This window comes from Malaya genurostris, chromosome 1 (genome assembly GCF_030247185.1).
Source record: "Malaya genurostris strain Urasoe2022 chromosome 1, Malgen_1.1, whole genome shotgun sequence".
NCBI classification, from domain to species: Eukaryota; Metazoa; Arthropoda; class Insecta; order Diptera; family Culicidae; genus Malaya; species Malaya genurostris.
This window is the reverse complement of record NC_080570.1, coordinates 136521382-136540405: the sequence shown is the minus strand read 5'-3', so window position 1 is coordinate 136540405 and position 19024 is coordinate 136521382. Positions and strand designations below refer to the sequence as shown.

The following is a 19024-nucleotide window of genomic DNA, read 5'->3' as shown; positions in this document are numbered from 1 at the left end:
GAGCACTTTTTGGCAACTTGAACGTACAGAGAAAGTTCTTAGAAAACTTCCTTGCGGCTTAAAATCTGTGCAAGGAACTGCTTCAAAGTTGGTTCTGTTGCGTCGGGTGAACATTCAAGTATGAGTAATTTCTTTAATACAAATTTTAAAATACAAATTTTAAAATACAAATTTTAAATATATCCTTCTCTTCCGAATGAATAAATCTAGAAGAGAAACTCATCAGTACATTGTCTCAAGGGATGTGATGACAATTTGTAAATTTACTTAACAGAAATATTTCACATCTTCACATTAATTTATTGGTGATATTTCTATTTCAGCTAAAGCATATTTGTGCCAAATTCCGTTGATTGAAGGTTAAGTTTTCAGAAAATATCGGAGAGAAACGTTAACCACTTAGTCGTTTGATAATTCTGCTATCCGGAACCACAAATTAGAACAAATAATTTTTTATATAACCTCAATTTCAAGCAGTATTTGTCGTTCGCCGGGGCTGATATTGTGCTTTATAATGGCACATTTTGAGTTTCAGCAAGCCAATGTTATCCCTATTCACGTCAATCCAGTTATGTCTTTGGTATTATTATTTTAAGTTGGTCCTTATTACTGGTATCAATTTACGGTGAAAATCAAGTGAAGAGAATAGTAGTAGATCCTTATTAGTCGCGTCAAAGAAAAATGTTATTACTTGATGTTATTATGAACGTCACCAACATTTTGTTAAAAAAAATTTTTTTTCGCTTTAGTGATCACTTCACTTCGTGTGATGCTGGGAACAGGTAATATAAAGTAGAGTAATTTAGGGTTTTGTTTGTGCTGTAGGCCCACATTACCGATTTTATCATTTATTTACGTTTCGTCTCAGACTCGCCAGTGCGGAGCAGTTCAAATTGAACTGCTTAATGCAAAACTCGGCAGTTCAATTTGAACCGCTAAGCAGACGTAAAGTTAGTGCTATTTGCCAAACATTTTTTCTATTGCACCGAAGCGCCATGTCTAATCTGACGTATCAGTTAAAATTGAACCGACGAAACGACCAGGCACTCCGAAGAAAAATCGGAATAAAAAGTGTTCGTGTTACCACAACTATGACGACCCCTTGAAAATGATAAAAATAATCTTCTTGTACAACACTGTTTAAGTTGCTATGCACTAGTTACCAAGGAGCCCCATAGTAAATAAATAAACCATGACGACGAATAAAATCAAAACGATTTTCCCTAGTGGTTTCAAACTTCTACAATATATATTAGTGAATGATTTTGTTTGTGAAATCATCCTAAGTTTCAACTACATCTGGATGCTGGATTACTCTGCGGGGGCAATTAACAGATCGGCTGAAAAGTTCGTATCGTTTCTATGAGAGGGCGTCACTAGAATTAAATCCATACCATTTTCAGTTAGTACCAAAAGCATGCTTCAGTGTTCATGTCACACAGTCAGCATCATTTTTCCAAACTAGTGCTTGACATTTGCGTTGCCTATTTGTTATCAGTGATGCTATTCTAAAAAAAGCCTTCTTAGTCCACTTAGTGGAATTTTCATATATTTTGAAAAATCACCTAGGGGGGAGTACATGAAATTTTCGAAATCGAAAAAAAAATTTTGATGCCAAAAGGCTTAGAGTTGCATGAAACGTCGAAATTTAGTGTCATCTCGAAAAAAATTTTTTTTGAAAAAGTCGACTTTTTGGGACTTAGAAAAAATATGAAAATATGATATCCCAGAAAGTTGATTTTTTCAAAAAAAAATTTTTTGGGATGACACTAAATTTCGATGTTTCATGCAGTTTTAAGAGTTTCGGCATCAAAAAAAAATTTCGATTTTGGAAATTTCATGTACTCCCCCCTTTTACGGCTATGGTTCTCTTTCAAGATCGAAAATTGTCAAACCTTTACCACCGGGCAGCACCCCTTAAGCATGTCCGATTTAGGTCAAATTTTGCATGAAGGCTTTCTTCGAGGTGCTTAAACTTTTGAGCACTAGAACTTAACGAAAATAGAGGTGATCCCAAAATTTTGGCACCCTTATATATATAAGAGCGGTAAAAATCAACGTGTTTTATCGGTTACGTCACGTGTTTTGTCGGTCACAACCATTTGATCTTCGAACTTGATCAATGGCCCGACAGTAGCTTTCAAACGAGTCCAAGTTTGTTAAAATCCGTTCAGCCACATCTGAGAAAATTGAGCGCGTTCAAATACAACGCTTTTTGTCGGTTACGTCACTTATACAATCATATCTCCGGAACCAAAAGTCACAGCCATTTGATCTTCGAACTTGATCAATGATCCGATAGTAGCTTTCAAACGAGCCCAAGTTTGTTAAAATCGGTTCAGCCATCTCTGAGAAAATTGAGCGCGTTCTAATATCTTCGATAAGTGCACACACATACATACACACACACAGACATTTTCCAATCTCGTCGAACTGAGTCGAATGGTATATAACACTATGGATCTCCGAGGCTCCGTTCGAAAGTCGGTTTTTCCAGCAATTCTAATACCTATAGAGAATAGAGAAAGGCAAAAAGGAATTTCGTGTGTTGATGAAACACTACTTTTTGATGAAAAAAAGTGCCGCCGATACCAAAACATGGCTTGATGAGTGTTATCCAGACTCTGCACCGGGCGAAGCAACAATTCGTAAGTGGTTTGCAAAATTTCGTACTGGTCATATGAGCACCGAAGACGATGAACGCAGTGGACGTCCAAAGGAGGCTCTTACCGATGAAAACGTGAAAAAAATCCACAAAATGATTTTCAATGACCGTAAAGTGAAGTTGATCGAGATAGCTGACACCCTAAAGATATCAAAAACCATGCTGAAATTGAACGAATTGGGCTTCGAATTGCTCCCTCATCCACCGTATTCTCCAGATTTGGCCCCCAGTGACTTTTTCCTGTTCTCAGATCTCAATAGAATGCTCGCTGGTAAAAAATTTAGAAGCAATGAAGAGGTAATCGCTGAAACTGAGGCCTATTTTGAGGCAAAGGACAAATCGTACTACAAAAATGGTATCGAAAAGTTGGAAGATCGCTATAATCGTTGTATCACCTCTGATGGCAATTATGTTGAATAATAAAAACGAATTTTGGCAAAAAAATGTGTGTTTCTATTAAACGATACGAACTTTTCAGCCGAACTGTTAGATCTAATAAATTATGCACAACTCCGCTAGCGAAGATAAATCAAACGAATATTACCTAATACATGCCTACGTCAACTCTAATTTGTTTCTTATACGAATCTAAACCCATGTCAGACTTCTTTGAAAAATATAAGGTCGTCGATATAAGTATGGCTTCGGGGCCCGGTTCACATAAACCGTACGATCCCCAAATGAATGGGTTTTCCTTACAAATGTTAGGTCTGCTCCGCAGCGAAACAACCATCGCTTTTAAAACATTTAGATTTAAATTCCTCTTTCAACTTCTATGAAAAGTTTAAGGTAAATAAATGTTACTACGGTAACGGTAGCTGTTACTCCAAAAACAACAGTTTTTCAGGCTGAGTTGCCAGTTACAAGCATTTTTCATTTTGACATTACGAGTTACTGAGGGGTAGTTAAATTTGTGATACAGTTTTTAAAAGCGAGTGGCAGGTCGTGTCGTCGATTGAACTGTCGAGTTTTGCATTAAGCAGTTCAATTTGAACTGCTCTGCACTGATGAGTCTAAGCAAAGCAAAGCCAACATTCCTGTAGTGGAATTTGACCTTCTGTTTCAACAGACTTCGCAGCCGATTCAGAGTGTACAGAACCATTGCATGGCTAGTGCTACGATTCTACTGATACTACGAATCCTTCCAGGGCTCGAACATACGACAACTGGTTTGTAAGTCCAGCGCCCTATGCATTGAACTGCCAACCCAGGACGTGTCTGATGAGTCTAAGACGAAACGTAAATAAACGATATTAGTAAAGTGAAAGTGGGAGTGGAAATGAGAACGGTAATAAAGTATGTTATTCATACTATATTTCAAAGGAATTTGAAAAAAAAAACCTTTTTTTTTCGCGCAAAAATTTGAAATAACGCAATATGTTAACGATGGCTAATGACAACTGAGACTTTTCCGAAATGATAATCCCTAAGAAATAAAGCGTCCGTGTATATTTTCAACGATAGATTATAATTTTCCTGTGGAGGAATCATATTTCAATACAAATGCAATTTGAGTTATTCATGTAAATGCTACAGAATTATTATTACATTTAGTATCTCCAAATACACGTAATATCGGCCTAAATCTTGAGAAACTTTAAAGAAAGAATGGTTTATTTTACGCTCGCCAGTTGTTGTATGTTCGAGCCCCGATCTGGAAGGACTCTTAGTGTCAGTAGGATCCATAGTACTAGCCATGTAATGATTCTGTACAATAAGAATCGGCTGCGAAGTCTGTTGAAACAGAAAGGCCAAATTCCACAAAAGGAATGTAATGAGAGGACTTTGCTTTTTCTAAGAGAGGGACACCCCATGTGGAGTTGTCCTTCCAGTCAGTGGTGCGTCGCAACAAGTCTACTGTCGTGCGTCTCCTGTCACTCTGAACAAGAAAATCAAAGTGTAATTTTGTAACGCTCTTGATGGGTGAAAATGACATCCAGTTCAGCATAGTAAAGGAAGACGTAGTCCTACGTCAACAATCAGTTTGATTTTCCATTAATATTGGAATGTGGATTGAATAAATGTTTGCAAAGTACTACGACTGTGTTTTTTGAATGTAATTATTGAAATTTTAACATTGTGTTTACTGTATGGTAACAATATCAAACTTATCGCATGTTCTGATTTGCTAACAATAATCAACAACTCATTTGCAAAATTAAGTAAAACGATAATATTACTAATCATTCTGTTACATCTACGCATTGATTTAAATTTATTTTCATTTAGCAAATAGCCTACAATTGTTCTACATTGTTAAAAGACGGTGTTCATATTCGAATATATAACGTAAGATTTGCGGTTTAACATACGATATGCGTTCCAACTTGAAACCTTGGATGAGTACCCTATGAAACCTTCTTATTTTAATAACATATTTACTATTGCATATTTTAAAAAGATTATTTTTTTCGATGATTTCCCTGTAGACTTGATATATTATTATTTTTATTTCGTTATTCAACAATTTATGTCATAGTTTCAACATCCAAAATGCCGATTTAACTTTGCTCCTTCAGAGGGGACCAGGTGAAGTCGGCCTGGTAGGTGTAGTAGCATAACCAGTAAAGAACATTGAAAAATGTAAACGAAGCTGGAAACATTACTCTCGCTGCTTGGTCGATCAGCGAAACACTGTTCACATGTCGATTGGCTCCAGCTGTTCAGTAAATAAAAAAAATAATCCCAAATCAGAATTTGATAAAAGCACCAGACAGTACCACCCATACACACCCCGACCAGTTGCCTCGCGTTGTCTCCGCCGTCGGAATTGATCATCGCCCAGAAAGCAAAGCCAAAGCTGCTTCCAACGGGGTTCCTTCGGTGGTTCCGTCTGGGTAGTCCGTTCCATCGTCGAGAGATGTGAGGTCGTCGGTTTGAACATGTGATGGGGATCATTGTAGATGGGACAGATAAGCGAATTGCGTCTCCGTGGTGGCATCAAACGTTGCGGTGAATCATTGATGGACGCGGTTCGCGAACGCATTCCACTGCAAATGACGCTGAGTCCAATCTCCACCACGTTGTCTATATCCTCCCATTCATCCTCGTCTAGTGGAATCTCCCCACTGCCGACCTGAAAGTGAAAAGAACAAAAATACGTTTTCATTCAGGAAAGTGAATGTTGTTTGACGGATCGGTTGATTTGAGTCGATGCAAACCGAATCGATAGGTTATCAGCGCATTCAGTATGTATAGTTACTATCGAAGAAATGTGCTGTAGGGTAAAGGTACTGAATTTCAATGCAATGACTCAAAAGATGGGTTGAAAAAAAGTAGATTTGGTACGAAATTTTACGAATCTATACTTTGCTATGATATTACTTATTAAGACCGAAATGAATAATCCATGCTATTGATAATAATAACGATATGTACCACCGCTGGTACACTCACCCCACTTGAACTTGTTTGTTTTTGTTCAATGTGCGTGTAAATTATAAATACAAACAAGATTGCATAGTATGTACTGGCATTGAACATTGCCAATTATTTCGATAATCACGTCTTCAGAATGAAGTTTACATTAGGAATCACCGTTTTGGTTTTGGCAGGTGTGCTGTCATCTGGATACACTGGGATAGTGGTGAGTGTCGTTTGTCATACTCGAAGTAGAGCTAATTGAACAATAAAGTGCAACGCATGGTATTTTTTTAGCAACCACTTCGGAGGCGAAGCAAACCCAATGAAGTGATATGCACCGGATCAAGTTGCATTTTCCCAAAGGTAGATTATGGCCCCGTGGTAACACCCTTCACTCCATCTATGAAGCCAAGAGATCGGGTTGTTAAGCTACCATTGGTGAAGATCGATAAAGAATGTAACGACACAGATAATAGCAAGCGGTGAATAACAACATGAAGTTTCGTGAAAATATTTCCCTGTTAAAAAACAATAACTAAAGTAACAACTTTATTTTGAATAAACTCCTAATTTAAATCGAAGAATAAGATTAGATAAAATTTGTGTGCATCAGAAAAAAATAAATTCAACAAATAGGATTTTTTTAATAAACTGTGAGAGAAAATCATTAATCTTTCATCTCGATATTGTGAATAAAAGTCTTGATCTCTGAATTGAAAACCTTTCCTCTTTCACTTAATATGTACTATATCGTCGGACGAGAAAAAGCATCTTCACCTCTTCACGAAAAGCACGACTCCCAGCATGGTGTTTTCATACGAAACGGATGTTATGAAAAGCGCATGGAATTTTCCAATGCAAATTTGTCAACGTGCATTGGAAAATTCCATGAGTGTTGACAATTGCGCGCTTCACAACACTCACAACATTAATAGCTGGCCCACAAATTTATGTCGTTTTCGCTTGATGCCAAGCCTAACCCAGGGGTGGAATCATGTAAGGTGATAAGTGACTATCACCTCCTGGTGATAAAGAGGTGATCACCAGAATGTTTGGAATCACCGAAGGTGATCACTTTTACTATCACCATCACCGGTAATTGAGCCAACTTCACTCCATTTATCACCTGTCAAGAAACGTCAATTTTTCAGGAGTGAAATATGAATGTGGCGTATACCGTTGATATTAGGAGGAGTAACATATGAAAGTTGCGTATACCCATATAATATATAAAAATTTAAATTTTTATTCCCATAGTTTTCAATCCTTTTCATTAATTCGAGTCATGTTTATCAATGATGATTTGTATGGATCGAAGAGTAACGTTGAAAAAAATTTCCTCACGAGTATGGCAAACTGCGCACAAACAAATAAAAAATTCACTTGTTGGTTCAATTTAGTGCCGATTTGTATTTTTCAATGGAAATCAATGACACAGTCAGTTCTTTGGGATAAATTTGCTAGCTCTGAAATGACACGAATTGTTAGATCTTCTTGATGTTTCACAACGGATGGCATTCCTCTCGAATGAGAAAGATCCGTTAAATAATTTTGTGTATAGTTTTCATTCACTTTACGACTATGGCATTTCACAGAGCTTTCGAATGCTAGTTCCATTTTGGAAATTTTACCCACCGGTACTACGAATATCCACTATGATTAGCAACTAATTGTCCAAAAATATTGCCTTATTTAGTTCAACTCACAAGAAGAAAATTAAGAACGCAGTTCAATCTTTTTTACTCGTTCAGTTGAACGAGACTGATATGTCGCTCACTAAGTCACGAGCATCTAATTCTACTGATAATGTTAGCATAGATTTTTTATGTTGTTACGTTATGTGCAACAGGAGATGTCTACATTCATAAACTTATCACTTCAGAAAGTAATTTATCTTTGATTCTACGAATACCCTATCGATATTCCTTCAAATAATAATTACAATATAAATGAATTGATTTAATTGATAAATATTACCGATTATTCTATGAATTCTTTAAACAAATCATGACACAAAATCAGTACGAATTTTATTAAAAAAATATCCTCTCCGACCAATTTTTGTAGGTTATTTTCATATCAGTGGCTTAAAATTCACCTAACGGACAATAATTTATAAAGCCACTTCTCAAAAAAACAAATCACTACTAAAAGTGATTACTTAATTGCTATTACTTCCATTTTGACATAAAGGTGATTAAATCGTGGTGACTATCACCTTACGTGATGCCAACATTTGATAGTGATGTTAGCCTTTCAGCAGTGGTGACAGAACTTGGTGATTATCACCTTACATGATTCCAAATTTTCAAAAGTGATAATCACTTGGTGATAATCACCTTACGTGATTCCACCCCAGTTTCCACTCTAACTGCTGTCAAACCGTTTGTTTGAAGCCAGTTTTGAACCTAGTTTCAACGTTGTTGAACTGAAAATCGAATCAGTTTCGAACCTGGTTTTTATATCAGGTTTGCTCAAACCCCCGTTGTTAAGTGCAAAATCAACACAGTTTCATGAAAAGTGTTTGTTTGATTAAACTACTCTGGGTCAGTTTCAGTTTTCTCAAGCGAAAACGACATTAGATTCTACGATGTACTATTGTATTATGATATATTTTTTCGATTTTTAAAAAGTCCATAATAATGAAAAATAAATCAATTATTTCTCAAAAATTGTATAGAAAATATATGATTTTTAGTAACTTTTTTACAACAAGTTTAAGTTTATTGTATTATCTACGATCTGGGGGAGTTTCATTCAAATATTTTCATTTGTTAAAGAATCGCATGACTTTATAAATAATTTGACGAAAATTTTCATTTTAAATAAAACTTTCAGAAATTTTTTTTTAAACCTAATTATCATCTTTATTGGGCGATTTTCCGAATTCTGACCCTGCATCTATTGTTATTTCCAACGATGAGAAAATTGTTTAAAAACGCGGAGCACCATGTCACCATTTTACGGCCTGGTTCCTTCAAACAATTTTCAAATAATCGAAAAAAATTATTCCGAGAATTACTAGAAAATACTCTTAGAAATAATATAGACCCGACCGAGACTGGGAAGTTGTTAAAAGACGGGGGGACGGTGCGGCACGATTAGTCGCGAATAAAAACTTTGGTCGGATTTTTCTCGAAACAACATTTTTTCCACTGGCTGTTACTGTATTCCAAAGCTATTGCACGTATCAACTTGAACCAAACGACACTTTACTCGATAGAACTATAACCAAGAATATTCTTTGTTATTTAAAAAGTTAATAACACTTAAAAGTGTAAAAACTAGTCGAAAGTCGACAAACGATCGTTTTGTTTTTTCACGGTGAAAATTTTTCATTCTAGCTCCGCTTTCCTTCTTCTTCTTCTTCTTCTTTTTCTGGTTGGCGTTACCTCACTTGATATGACGACGATTTGATTTTAATTATCGTTTATAGTCCAATGGACTTTCTTTTCACTGGACTACAAGCGAACATCTCGCTGTGTGGCTGCGTCGACTCGTCAAAGTACGGATAAAATTCCTTTCTTTCTTGCGAAATACTCGATGCAACGTGCTGACCCGTTGAGAGTTTCACCGGAAGTGGCTTTTTGCTTTCCGATGATTGGTTTCCAAGGAATGATAACACCCACTCAATGTTGGTGATTGCCGAAAATTTGACAGAAGCTGCTATATTGCTATCTACATTGTATACAACATTTTCAATCCGGTAGAAGATGCTACAAGAACTCGCATCTCTCAATGCATGAACCGTGAGAGAATTTTGCTACATTTCGACGTGAACATTTCAAAAGGGCCTTAAAACAATTGACAGATTCTCTTTGTTTACTTTCTCTTTCGATTATATCTGCGTTATTACGCAATTGTTCGTTATATGTATGATACTGAACGTGAAAATTTAGGTGTTATCAACAGAAGAGAAAGTAAACAAAGAGAATCTCTCATTGGTTTATGTGCCCTTATGAAATGTTCACGTTGATTTCTTCGCTCCGCTTCATACTCTGAGTATATCACAACCCTTAAAAAATTCACAAGTTGACAATTATCACAGAAAATCGAATCGATGATTCAACTTGATGATTCTCATACTACGTTGCAATATTTCAAAACCCTTGTATGGAGCATTCACAGACATTTTCATAGACACAACTTATACAAAGGTTATATGCACATAGTTAGAATAAGCGGCAATAGTAAAATGATTCTATAGCAATTATCAACTGCCTGTATAGAATCGGATCGCGAAATAGTGATGGGCGAGCGCTCACGAGCCGTTCATTTGAACCGACTCGTAAGAATGAGCGAACGAACCACGGCTCTTCAAAATTGAGCCGCGGCTCTCAACATTAAAAGATAGCCAAGCTACGAACCATGGTTCATCCGTGCTCCCGCTCAAATTTAACAACCATGGTTCGTGTAGTCTGAGCTAGGGATGGGCAAATGCTCACGAGTCGTTCAAAAGAACTGCGGCTTTCAAAAAGAGCCATGTCAGTCAGCATTAAAATATTTGCTTTCTAACGATGATGTTTTCTAATGGAGCTGTCAAAATACATAGGAAAATTTATTCTTCAGTAATTTTTTATTTATTTGAAAAGTTTCTGTTCTAACTTTTATTGTTTCACACAGAACCTTAGGTGCTGGAAAAATAACAGAGGTAGAAAATGCATGAAATTCTCACACGAAAATGAACGGTTCGCATAAGTGAATAATTTTGTAAATACAAGATGTATAAATGATTTTATAAGTGGAATTTTTTTTCTCTTGCGTTTTGAAAGATAAACTTGCAATCATCATCCTCGCACACGTACACTTTGTGAAACACAACGTTAGATCGCCCATACCGCTCGTGTATTTTCGTGGCTCTTACACTCACTCTTTTGAACCGCTTCTCCACATTGACATTTATTGATAAAGAACCGATGAGCCATTCAATTGAACCGGTTCTTACGAAAGAGCGTTCGGTTCAGAGCCGCTCATTGAAATGAGTCGTATTGCCCATCACTATCGCGAAACGAGAATAAGCGACCGTTTGTTGCATCAGAGAGGATCCCCACAGCAGCGTGCTAACCTTTGATTCTCAGAAATGTCATCGAGAAAAATTCGCTCTCGCCCCTGGTGTCGATTCTATGTTAAATGAGCCATGCCGGGTTTTTGTTGTTGCGATGATTTCCGTCTCTTTTTGATGGCACTGATTCAATCGTTGAAAAGTTACCAGTAAACGTTCTTTGATACGATAAAAGCCATTCTTGCACCCACTGAATAGCTGTTTTCAGAGCCGTCATATTGAAAAAAAGTAAGAATTCTATCTATAAAAAGTATAATTTTATTGCCATTATTTGCACTCTAGATGATCCTAAGAGCATTTCTAAGGGGGAGGGTGGAGGATAAAGTAAGGGTCTTGTACAAAGTTCAAATTGTTTTTATGATCGACCATAACTTCGAAACAACTCAATAGATTACCACACTTTACTTGACACAAGTTATTTTTCCTGCTCATAGGTTGCTATAAGGGTATTTTCGGAAGGAGGGGCTTAGTAAGTGTTTGCTAACAGGGAAAATTTGAGGTGAAATGTTTCGAATTTTGCAAAAATCGACATTTTTCGACAGGCACAGATATCAACGGTTCGACTTACCTTGGTAAAATAGTGCACTCCGGCAAACTCCAGCAGTGTCGCGATACAGTAGAAAAAACTCATCAGCAAAAACCAATCCAGGGCCGTCGCGTAGCGAACCTTCGGCAGATCCGTTCGTGAGTCCAAACTAATCGTCGACAGTGTCAGCACCGTAGTGATTCCCAACCCGACCCGATCGCTGGTTGCCTCCCGATGGATCCAGAATGATACCCAGGACAGCACCACGATGAGTATGCAGGGCACATAAACCTGAATCAAGAAATACCCGGTGTGTCGTTGGAGATTGAACGAAACATGAAGTACCGAGAATTCGCCTTCCCGTCTAGCGAAGGTGTAATTTTTCTGATGGAAACTCATCAGATCGAACTGACTGAGGGTCATTCCGGGCACGAAGTTGACCGATTCGTCATTTTGCCACTCGTAGATTAGCTGCTGCCGGGAGTAGGCGTAACTTCCCAATACCAGCGGACACGACTGACGGTCCATTGGAAAGCTTCGCAATTGCATCAAACAGGAGGCTTTAATCGTCAGGCGCATTGAGTACAGAATTTCACCGTCTTGACTCAACCGGAGCAGTTTGTTCGGAACCGTGATGGTGTGGATGTGCGAATGTTTCCCATTGTAGAAATACGTATCCGGTCGCCAGATTCGTTCGAGCATTTTAATGCTCAACGATAGGCTCTTGATTGGACCGTGGAAGCTAAGCCGTTTATCACGCCAGTATTGACGGAAGTAGCAATCCATAGAGTAGTCCTGAAAAAAAGAACGTAATAAATTGGTTTATGATGGTGATGACAATCTCAGGTGGCGCTGACCATTTCTAGTTCCGACATTGGTCCCATGCTACGAATCAGTATATTTGTCTTGACAACCGTAGGAATGCCTGAAAATGGGAATACAATGAATTTTCTTATGTAATTGATGAAGTATTTACCTTGTCCATGTGTGGGCATCTGGGAGTTCTCATAACTCTTGAGTAGATTTTCCAAAATCATCGTAATGTTTTTACTTAGCATGTCATCTGCGGCGCTGCGTTTTTTCACTTTTCGATAAGATTCGTACTCGTATTCTTGATTCGAGATATTCAATGATCTAGTCGGTAGCCCATTAGCTCCCGATCGCGATCTAAAAAGATCATATTTGCTGGCCATAAATCGATCCGCATCCTGTTCTGTTCCTGCAGCACGCTCGCGAGGAGCACTACTATAGATGTAATAGCGTTGATATTTCTTCTGGAGCTCTGGTTGTTCTGGTTGATGTTGTTGCAGCGGTGGTCGCTCGTCGATCGAAGTTGATCGGTCCGTTGAAATTGGAATGTGGCGTATTCGGCGAGGTTTTGTTGGTAGAAGATCTCCCCGTAGTTCGAAGTTAGCTTTGTTGGTGTTGTTTGTGTAGTCGTGTTTGAGAAAGGAGGACGAGTTGTGCTGCTGCTGCTTGCCGTCGGAAGATGCACCGTTGACTCTGCTAATGATAATGGGCTTGGTTGAAAATTTGGTTTTTGAAGAATTAAAAAAATGCGAATGAGTAGAAAAATAAGCATTTGTATAAAAGCTGAACAATTTGGATGAAAATTATTCATGTTCGATTGTAGCAAACATATTAATATTAATTTATTATACAATGAATGTAAAAGGATTCAGACACCGTATATCAAATTCAAATACCTTGGCAGATAGTAGACGAACTTGTGTTTGCGCAGGTGACCGATCGAAATATTTGCGGCAATCAGCAGTCCATTTTCCAGTGTGTTGTGCTGCTGAATGTGGCCTACCTTCACGGAATAGCATGATACCTTGCTGGTTATCCTGTTGCCGGTGTACCGAGCAGAAACCCAATAGACGACATGAAAAACGACATTGGAAACGAAAAACGAAAAAGAAATGATTTACTTGGTTTTCATTTCCAGCATTGGATTGGCAGACTGTTTCGTTACATTTCAAAATTGATTTTTCTGGTAATCTCGCTGAAAAGCAGATTGCATTTGCCGAAGTGAATTTGATAGACTGGTTTTTTTTGTTACACCCAAACCTCCATTTACGAACCTTATAAATGTATGTATGTATGCTTACACACTCACCCGTCTGCATATATGTGTATATATTTATACATATAAATGATCGCTTTTACTTCACCAATATTTATATGTATTAAGAAATGCAAATATTTGCACACATGCGTATGTATATTAATACATACTTACATATATAAGGTACGTAAATGGAGGTTTGGGTGTATTATTTCGATGTGAACAGATGTAGGGTTATTGTACCAATAGGCATCTCATTAGTAGAGTCGTCTTGTCATCATGCGGATTATTCGACTTCCAATCAACGAATTGTGATGAAATCGAATACCATTTCTTCGCGTCGGTTCCAGAAAGCAATGACGCAAAAAAATAGTTCGACAATGCTGTTTTAGAAACGCAAAAACTCTGAAGTGAATGCACCTATTTTCATCTCACCTTTAGAGTCAATGAATCGAGCAGAGACAGCAAATGTTATTCTTATCTATGGTTTTCTCACACGGATAAAAATCTATTGCCGGTACCATGATTTTTCAAACATGAAATCATGAACCATGTCTTCTCATGAAATTTCATGAGCAAAATGATTGATAACATGAAAATTTGTTTGTGATATCAATCATTTTGCTCATGAATTAATGACTAATTATTCATGATAATCATTATTAGTGATTTCATAATTTTTAATCACTCGAAAAATCGATTAGCAAGTTGCATATGACGTTCGATTCATGTGTCAAATAATCTCACTAGATTTTATCGGAGATGACTGAACCGATTTTAATAAACTTTGGCTCGAATGAAAGGTCCAATGGAGGTATGAGGAGTTCAAGAATTTCAGAATTTAGTGTTTTATTAATTTTATACCATTATTTAGAGGGGTAAACAAAAAACCTTTATTAAAGTCTGAGGACAGAGGGTCGCGTGTTGAATTTTTAAATCGACCACATGGCTCGCTCAATTCTCTTTGCGCATCGTATTTCTCTTGTACTCTTTCGTACATGAACAAACTGTACCGGGTTGCCAGCATACATTTTATTATTTAGATGAGAAGTTTTATCACATAAATCTATCGTATGTGTTAGACATTACATGGATTCCAATGAACAATGAAAAATATTCAACTTTCACAAAGATTGAATGAAACAAAAAATGTGTTTATATACAATGAAACGTCTGTGTGTTTGACAGCCTTGTCGAGCCAATTTTATTTCTCTCTCTTTTTTCAGAATGCTATCAGAAAACCAATGCGAAAAAATGGCGGATGCATTGGAATTGACTTTGTTTCACAGAAAAATATAAGAATTTATTTTTATTGCGATAACATATTTGATTTTATTTACTAATCGCATCTAAACTAAATTATCTAGACTTTGTCACGGTAGATTTATGATACAAGCCTTCAAAGCCGAGATATTCGATGAACAAGTAGAGGTAAGCGTTCCAATTTTCAGCAGTTCTTCAGTCAGAAAAAAATGCAACACGACCCCTAAACTCAATGAATCATTCTGAAAATTTCACAGAATATTCACGAAGACATTGTCTTGGTGGGTGGGTCTGCTTTTAAATATTCTGCACCATTTCCAAGAAAATTTAATTTGAAACGGGAAAATAGCAAAAAACGTACCACTTTATGGTACTGTCCTCAGCCCTTAATCTACCTAGTGGTGTAATGATGCCTTTCTCGTATTACTTATATTTTCAAAAATAGCACTAGAAGATTCTGTGGCGAGTTTTTTTTTCAATTTGGAATAGAATAAGAAAGTTTCATTGGGTATGAACTAACATAACCTTTCCCATTTGTAAACAGTTATGTCAAGTTGTTAAGAATTTTTCTTTGTTTTGCATCGTTGCACTAAATGATTAAACACACTTTACCCTATAGATCTGGAATCGGAAGTTGAATCAGGATGAAACTGAATAGCAACCTTTATTTGAGCCTGTTTGTGAAAATCGATCAAATCATCTCTGAGAAAATTGAGTGAGTCTCGTTTTAGAGTTTTTGACGACTATTTCCGGTACTTCTGGAACCGGGAACTTGGAAGCAGTATAGCCGAAGTCGGTACGTTTACTAAGTAACTAATATAGCTTACAAATTGAATCAGTTTTAAGCCAAATCTAGAAGAATTTTACCCATTTTTGCATCGTCTATATGATAGTGTAAAATTCAATATGCAACCTATGGGACTACGAGATTTTTTACTATATGAGTGACATTATTTGACACATACATTGCTCAACTCGATGAACTGTGTCGAATGATATAGAACACTAGCCCTCTGGGCCAATTTTCACTAGTTTTTTTCAAGTGCTTGCATAAAATTTCTATATGAGAAAGGCAATAAGTGTACTTTTATAGAATCATGATCTTGTAATAACACTAACAAGTAGGTACAAATTGAATAAAAGAATTAGAAATTTACATTTATTTCACCTGAAAAATATAAATTTAATGTGGCAACCTTCCACGCTATACGAAATTGAACAAAGCACGGTGCGTACTAGTTTTGCATCGTCATTTTGAATGACGATTTGAATGTTTTGAAACTCATCGCCCTATAATTTCGGAGCCGGAAGTCGGATCAGGATGAAATTGCACAGTATATTTAAAGACAATGAGAGCATTAATTTGAATCATGATTGATGAAAATCGGCTTAGCCGTTGCTGAGAAATCGTAGTGAGTTCCGTTTTTGGAGATTTTTTGGAGCCAACTAGATGATTTTAGCAGTAATTTTTATAAAAATGTGCACCTCGTTTCGCCATCGCTTATGAAAAAATACTCATGAAATTGAAAATTTTCACTAATCGCACTGTAATACCGGCACTGGAAGTCGGATCTGAATCAACTTTTCGGGAACTTTTTATAGAATTCTAAGTCCATTTATTTGCTTCTTAGTTTGTGAAAATCGGTAAAAAAATTTTCGAGAAATTTTCAATTAATTTGCACATTTTTCCTTGTAATCCCGGAACTCCAAGACGGATCTAAATGAAATTCAAAAAAGTCGTATGAGGCGTTTGTGGAGTTTGAGTTTGTGGAAATCGGTTCAGCCATCTCTGAGAAACTTGAGTCACATTATTTGTCACATACACACATACATTCATACACATACACAGACATTTTGTGATCTCGACGAACTGAGTCGAATGGTATATGAAACTCGGCCCTCCGGGTCTCGGTTGTAAAGTCGGTTTTCACAGCGATTGTATAGCCTTTCTATATGAGATACGCAAAACGAGAAAAAATTGAAAATTATTTTGAAGAATACCACGGTTTTATATATGAGAGTATGATTGATATGAGAAAGGCATCATTACATTGTTAAGGGCATTAAAACAGGATTTTACATCGCCGCATTAGGATGAAATTCCGTAAAAATGAGCGCACTATTATCAAAAACTAAATCATTTTTTGAAAAACGTTTTTGATATATATATATATATATATATATATATATATATATATATATATATATATATATATATATATATATATATATATATATATATATATATATATATATATATATATATATATAATATTCGTAGCAAGATCGTGCAAGGGATCTAAATTTGAAGCACAAAACAATTAAAACTTACAAACACCTTTTTAATCCACCTAGTGGTTTAATGATGCCTTTCTCATATTACTTATATTTTCAAAAATATCACTAGAAGATTCTTTCAAGAACATTTTTTTAAACTTGAATAAAGTTAGAAACTTTTTTTGGATATAAACTAACATAACTTTTTCAATTTGTAAACAACTTTGTCAAGTTAATGAAAATTGCATCGTCGGTTGCGCTAAATAACGGTTTGAAATTTTAAACACACTTTACCCTATAGTTTTAGACCCGGAAGTCGGACCCAGATGAAATTCAACAGCGACCTATAAGACTATAGGACCTTTTATTTGAGCCCAAGTTTGTGAAAATCGATCAAATCATCTCTGAGAAAATTGAGTGAGCTTCGTTTTAGAATTTTCAACCATTATTTCCGGTACTTCTGCGGGTGAAGGAGAGCTCATTTCGTCCACGTTCCTTGTCGCTATGTTTTAAGCCTTCCAACCCCTGAGTGGACAAAGAGTGCTCAGAGGCTAAACTCGCAAATCAAAATGAAATTTTGACAAATTCTTGATTTTAGAACCAAGTACAAGAGACTATTTTGGGCCAAAATATGTAGCTGTTGGAGACATTTTGTCGAAGGTTGTCAAGAAAAACCTCAATGAGCACTCTTTGGAATACGGCCAGACGAATGAGGAATCGTAACGTAGGAAATGAAAGTGAGGAATACTCGAACCGATGGATATTTGAATTTGCGAGGAATGTTTGTTCAGATTCTGTTCCAACGCATGGCATTTTTAGGGAGTCTACCCCAAATAATGGTTCCATTGATAGCCTCTTTTCAATGATGGAATTTTCCATAGCACTCATGTCTTGTAACAATAACGCTCCTGGGTTGGACAGAATTAAATTCAACTTGGTGAAGAATCTGCCCGACCTTGCAAAAAGACGTTTGTTGGAATTGTTCAACAAGATTCTTAGGCAAAATAAAAAATATTCATCTATCTATTGCCTCGAAAAAATGTTTTTTAAAACACTTTTACCCCCCTCTGGGTACGCGGTTGATAACGCACATGCATGTACGTCATTTTTCTTTCATGAAGCACATTTTCTCGACTCCATCAACCTTAAACCGAACAACAGAAGAATGGATGCACGTGGTAAAGAATGCTAACATAATACATGGTAAATGTTAACGACACACTACTAGTGACCAGTGTTTATTCGCTAATTGCTTCAATTAGGCACCCACGTATACTCATTTTCCATACTGAGGAATTTCGCACTGGTATTTATTATGCACAACAAGTACAGTAAGTACAACACAACATGAGTAAGAATGCAAAGAGAGAAGAAGAACGATCCTCGAGACCCGCTTCAGAAATTATACATGAAAATTTTAAAGTAGAGTAACCGTACTTATATTCATTCTAACTTAACGATTGATTTTTAGTGTAATATATTAACTGAATGCATAGGGTATTGGTATGATTATTTCAAATTTCGTCCAAGAACAAATTCGATTGTCAGTTCAGAACTCCATACACTCTGTTGCTTAGAATTAAAATAAGCACAGTTATCCTGTTATCCTACTCCGCAGCAGAAGGAACGAGCCTCTTTTAATTAGTTTCAAAATTATTTTAAATTATGTAGACGCGAAAGCATCTTCACTCTCGTTCCGGGAAATAGTTTCCGCGATAGTAGAATAATGCGGGAGATAGTATAAAAAGCAATTCAGTAATTCTAGCTTTGCATATTTATAGTTTTACACATTGTTTCGCG

At 36.6% G+C, this 19024-nt stretch overlaps 1 protein-coding gene across 2 annotated transcripts in view; it reads right to left on the bottom strand.

Annotated features, from left to right (window-relative positions):
• Positions 1–4707: 4707 nt before the first annotated feature.
• LOC131425862 (gamma-aminobutyric acid receptor subunit alpha-6) overlaps positions 4708–19024 on the bottom strand; it is a 49197-nt gene continuing 34880 nt past the window's right edge. Inside the window, exons 3-8 of one of the 2 annotated variants that reach the window (XM_058588110.1) lie at positions 13323–13463; positions 12593–13119; positions 12474–12541; positions 11659–12411; positions 5399–5741; positions 4708–5324 (exon numbers count right to left, since the gene is read on the bottom strand). In XM_058588110.1, coding sequence (XP_058444093.1) covers positions 5167–5324; positions 5399–5741; positions 11659–12411; positions 12474–12541; positions 12593–13119; positions 13323–13463 — 1990 coding nt within the window. In that variant the 3' untranslated portion in view covers positions 4708–5166. Of the gene's footprint in view, positions 5325–5398; positions 5742–11658; positions 12412–12473; positions 12542–12592; positions 13123–13322; positions 13464–19024 lie in introns of both variants that reach the window. The other variant, XM_058588109.1, reaches the window with a different exon arrangement.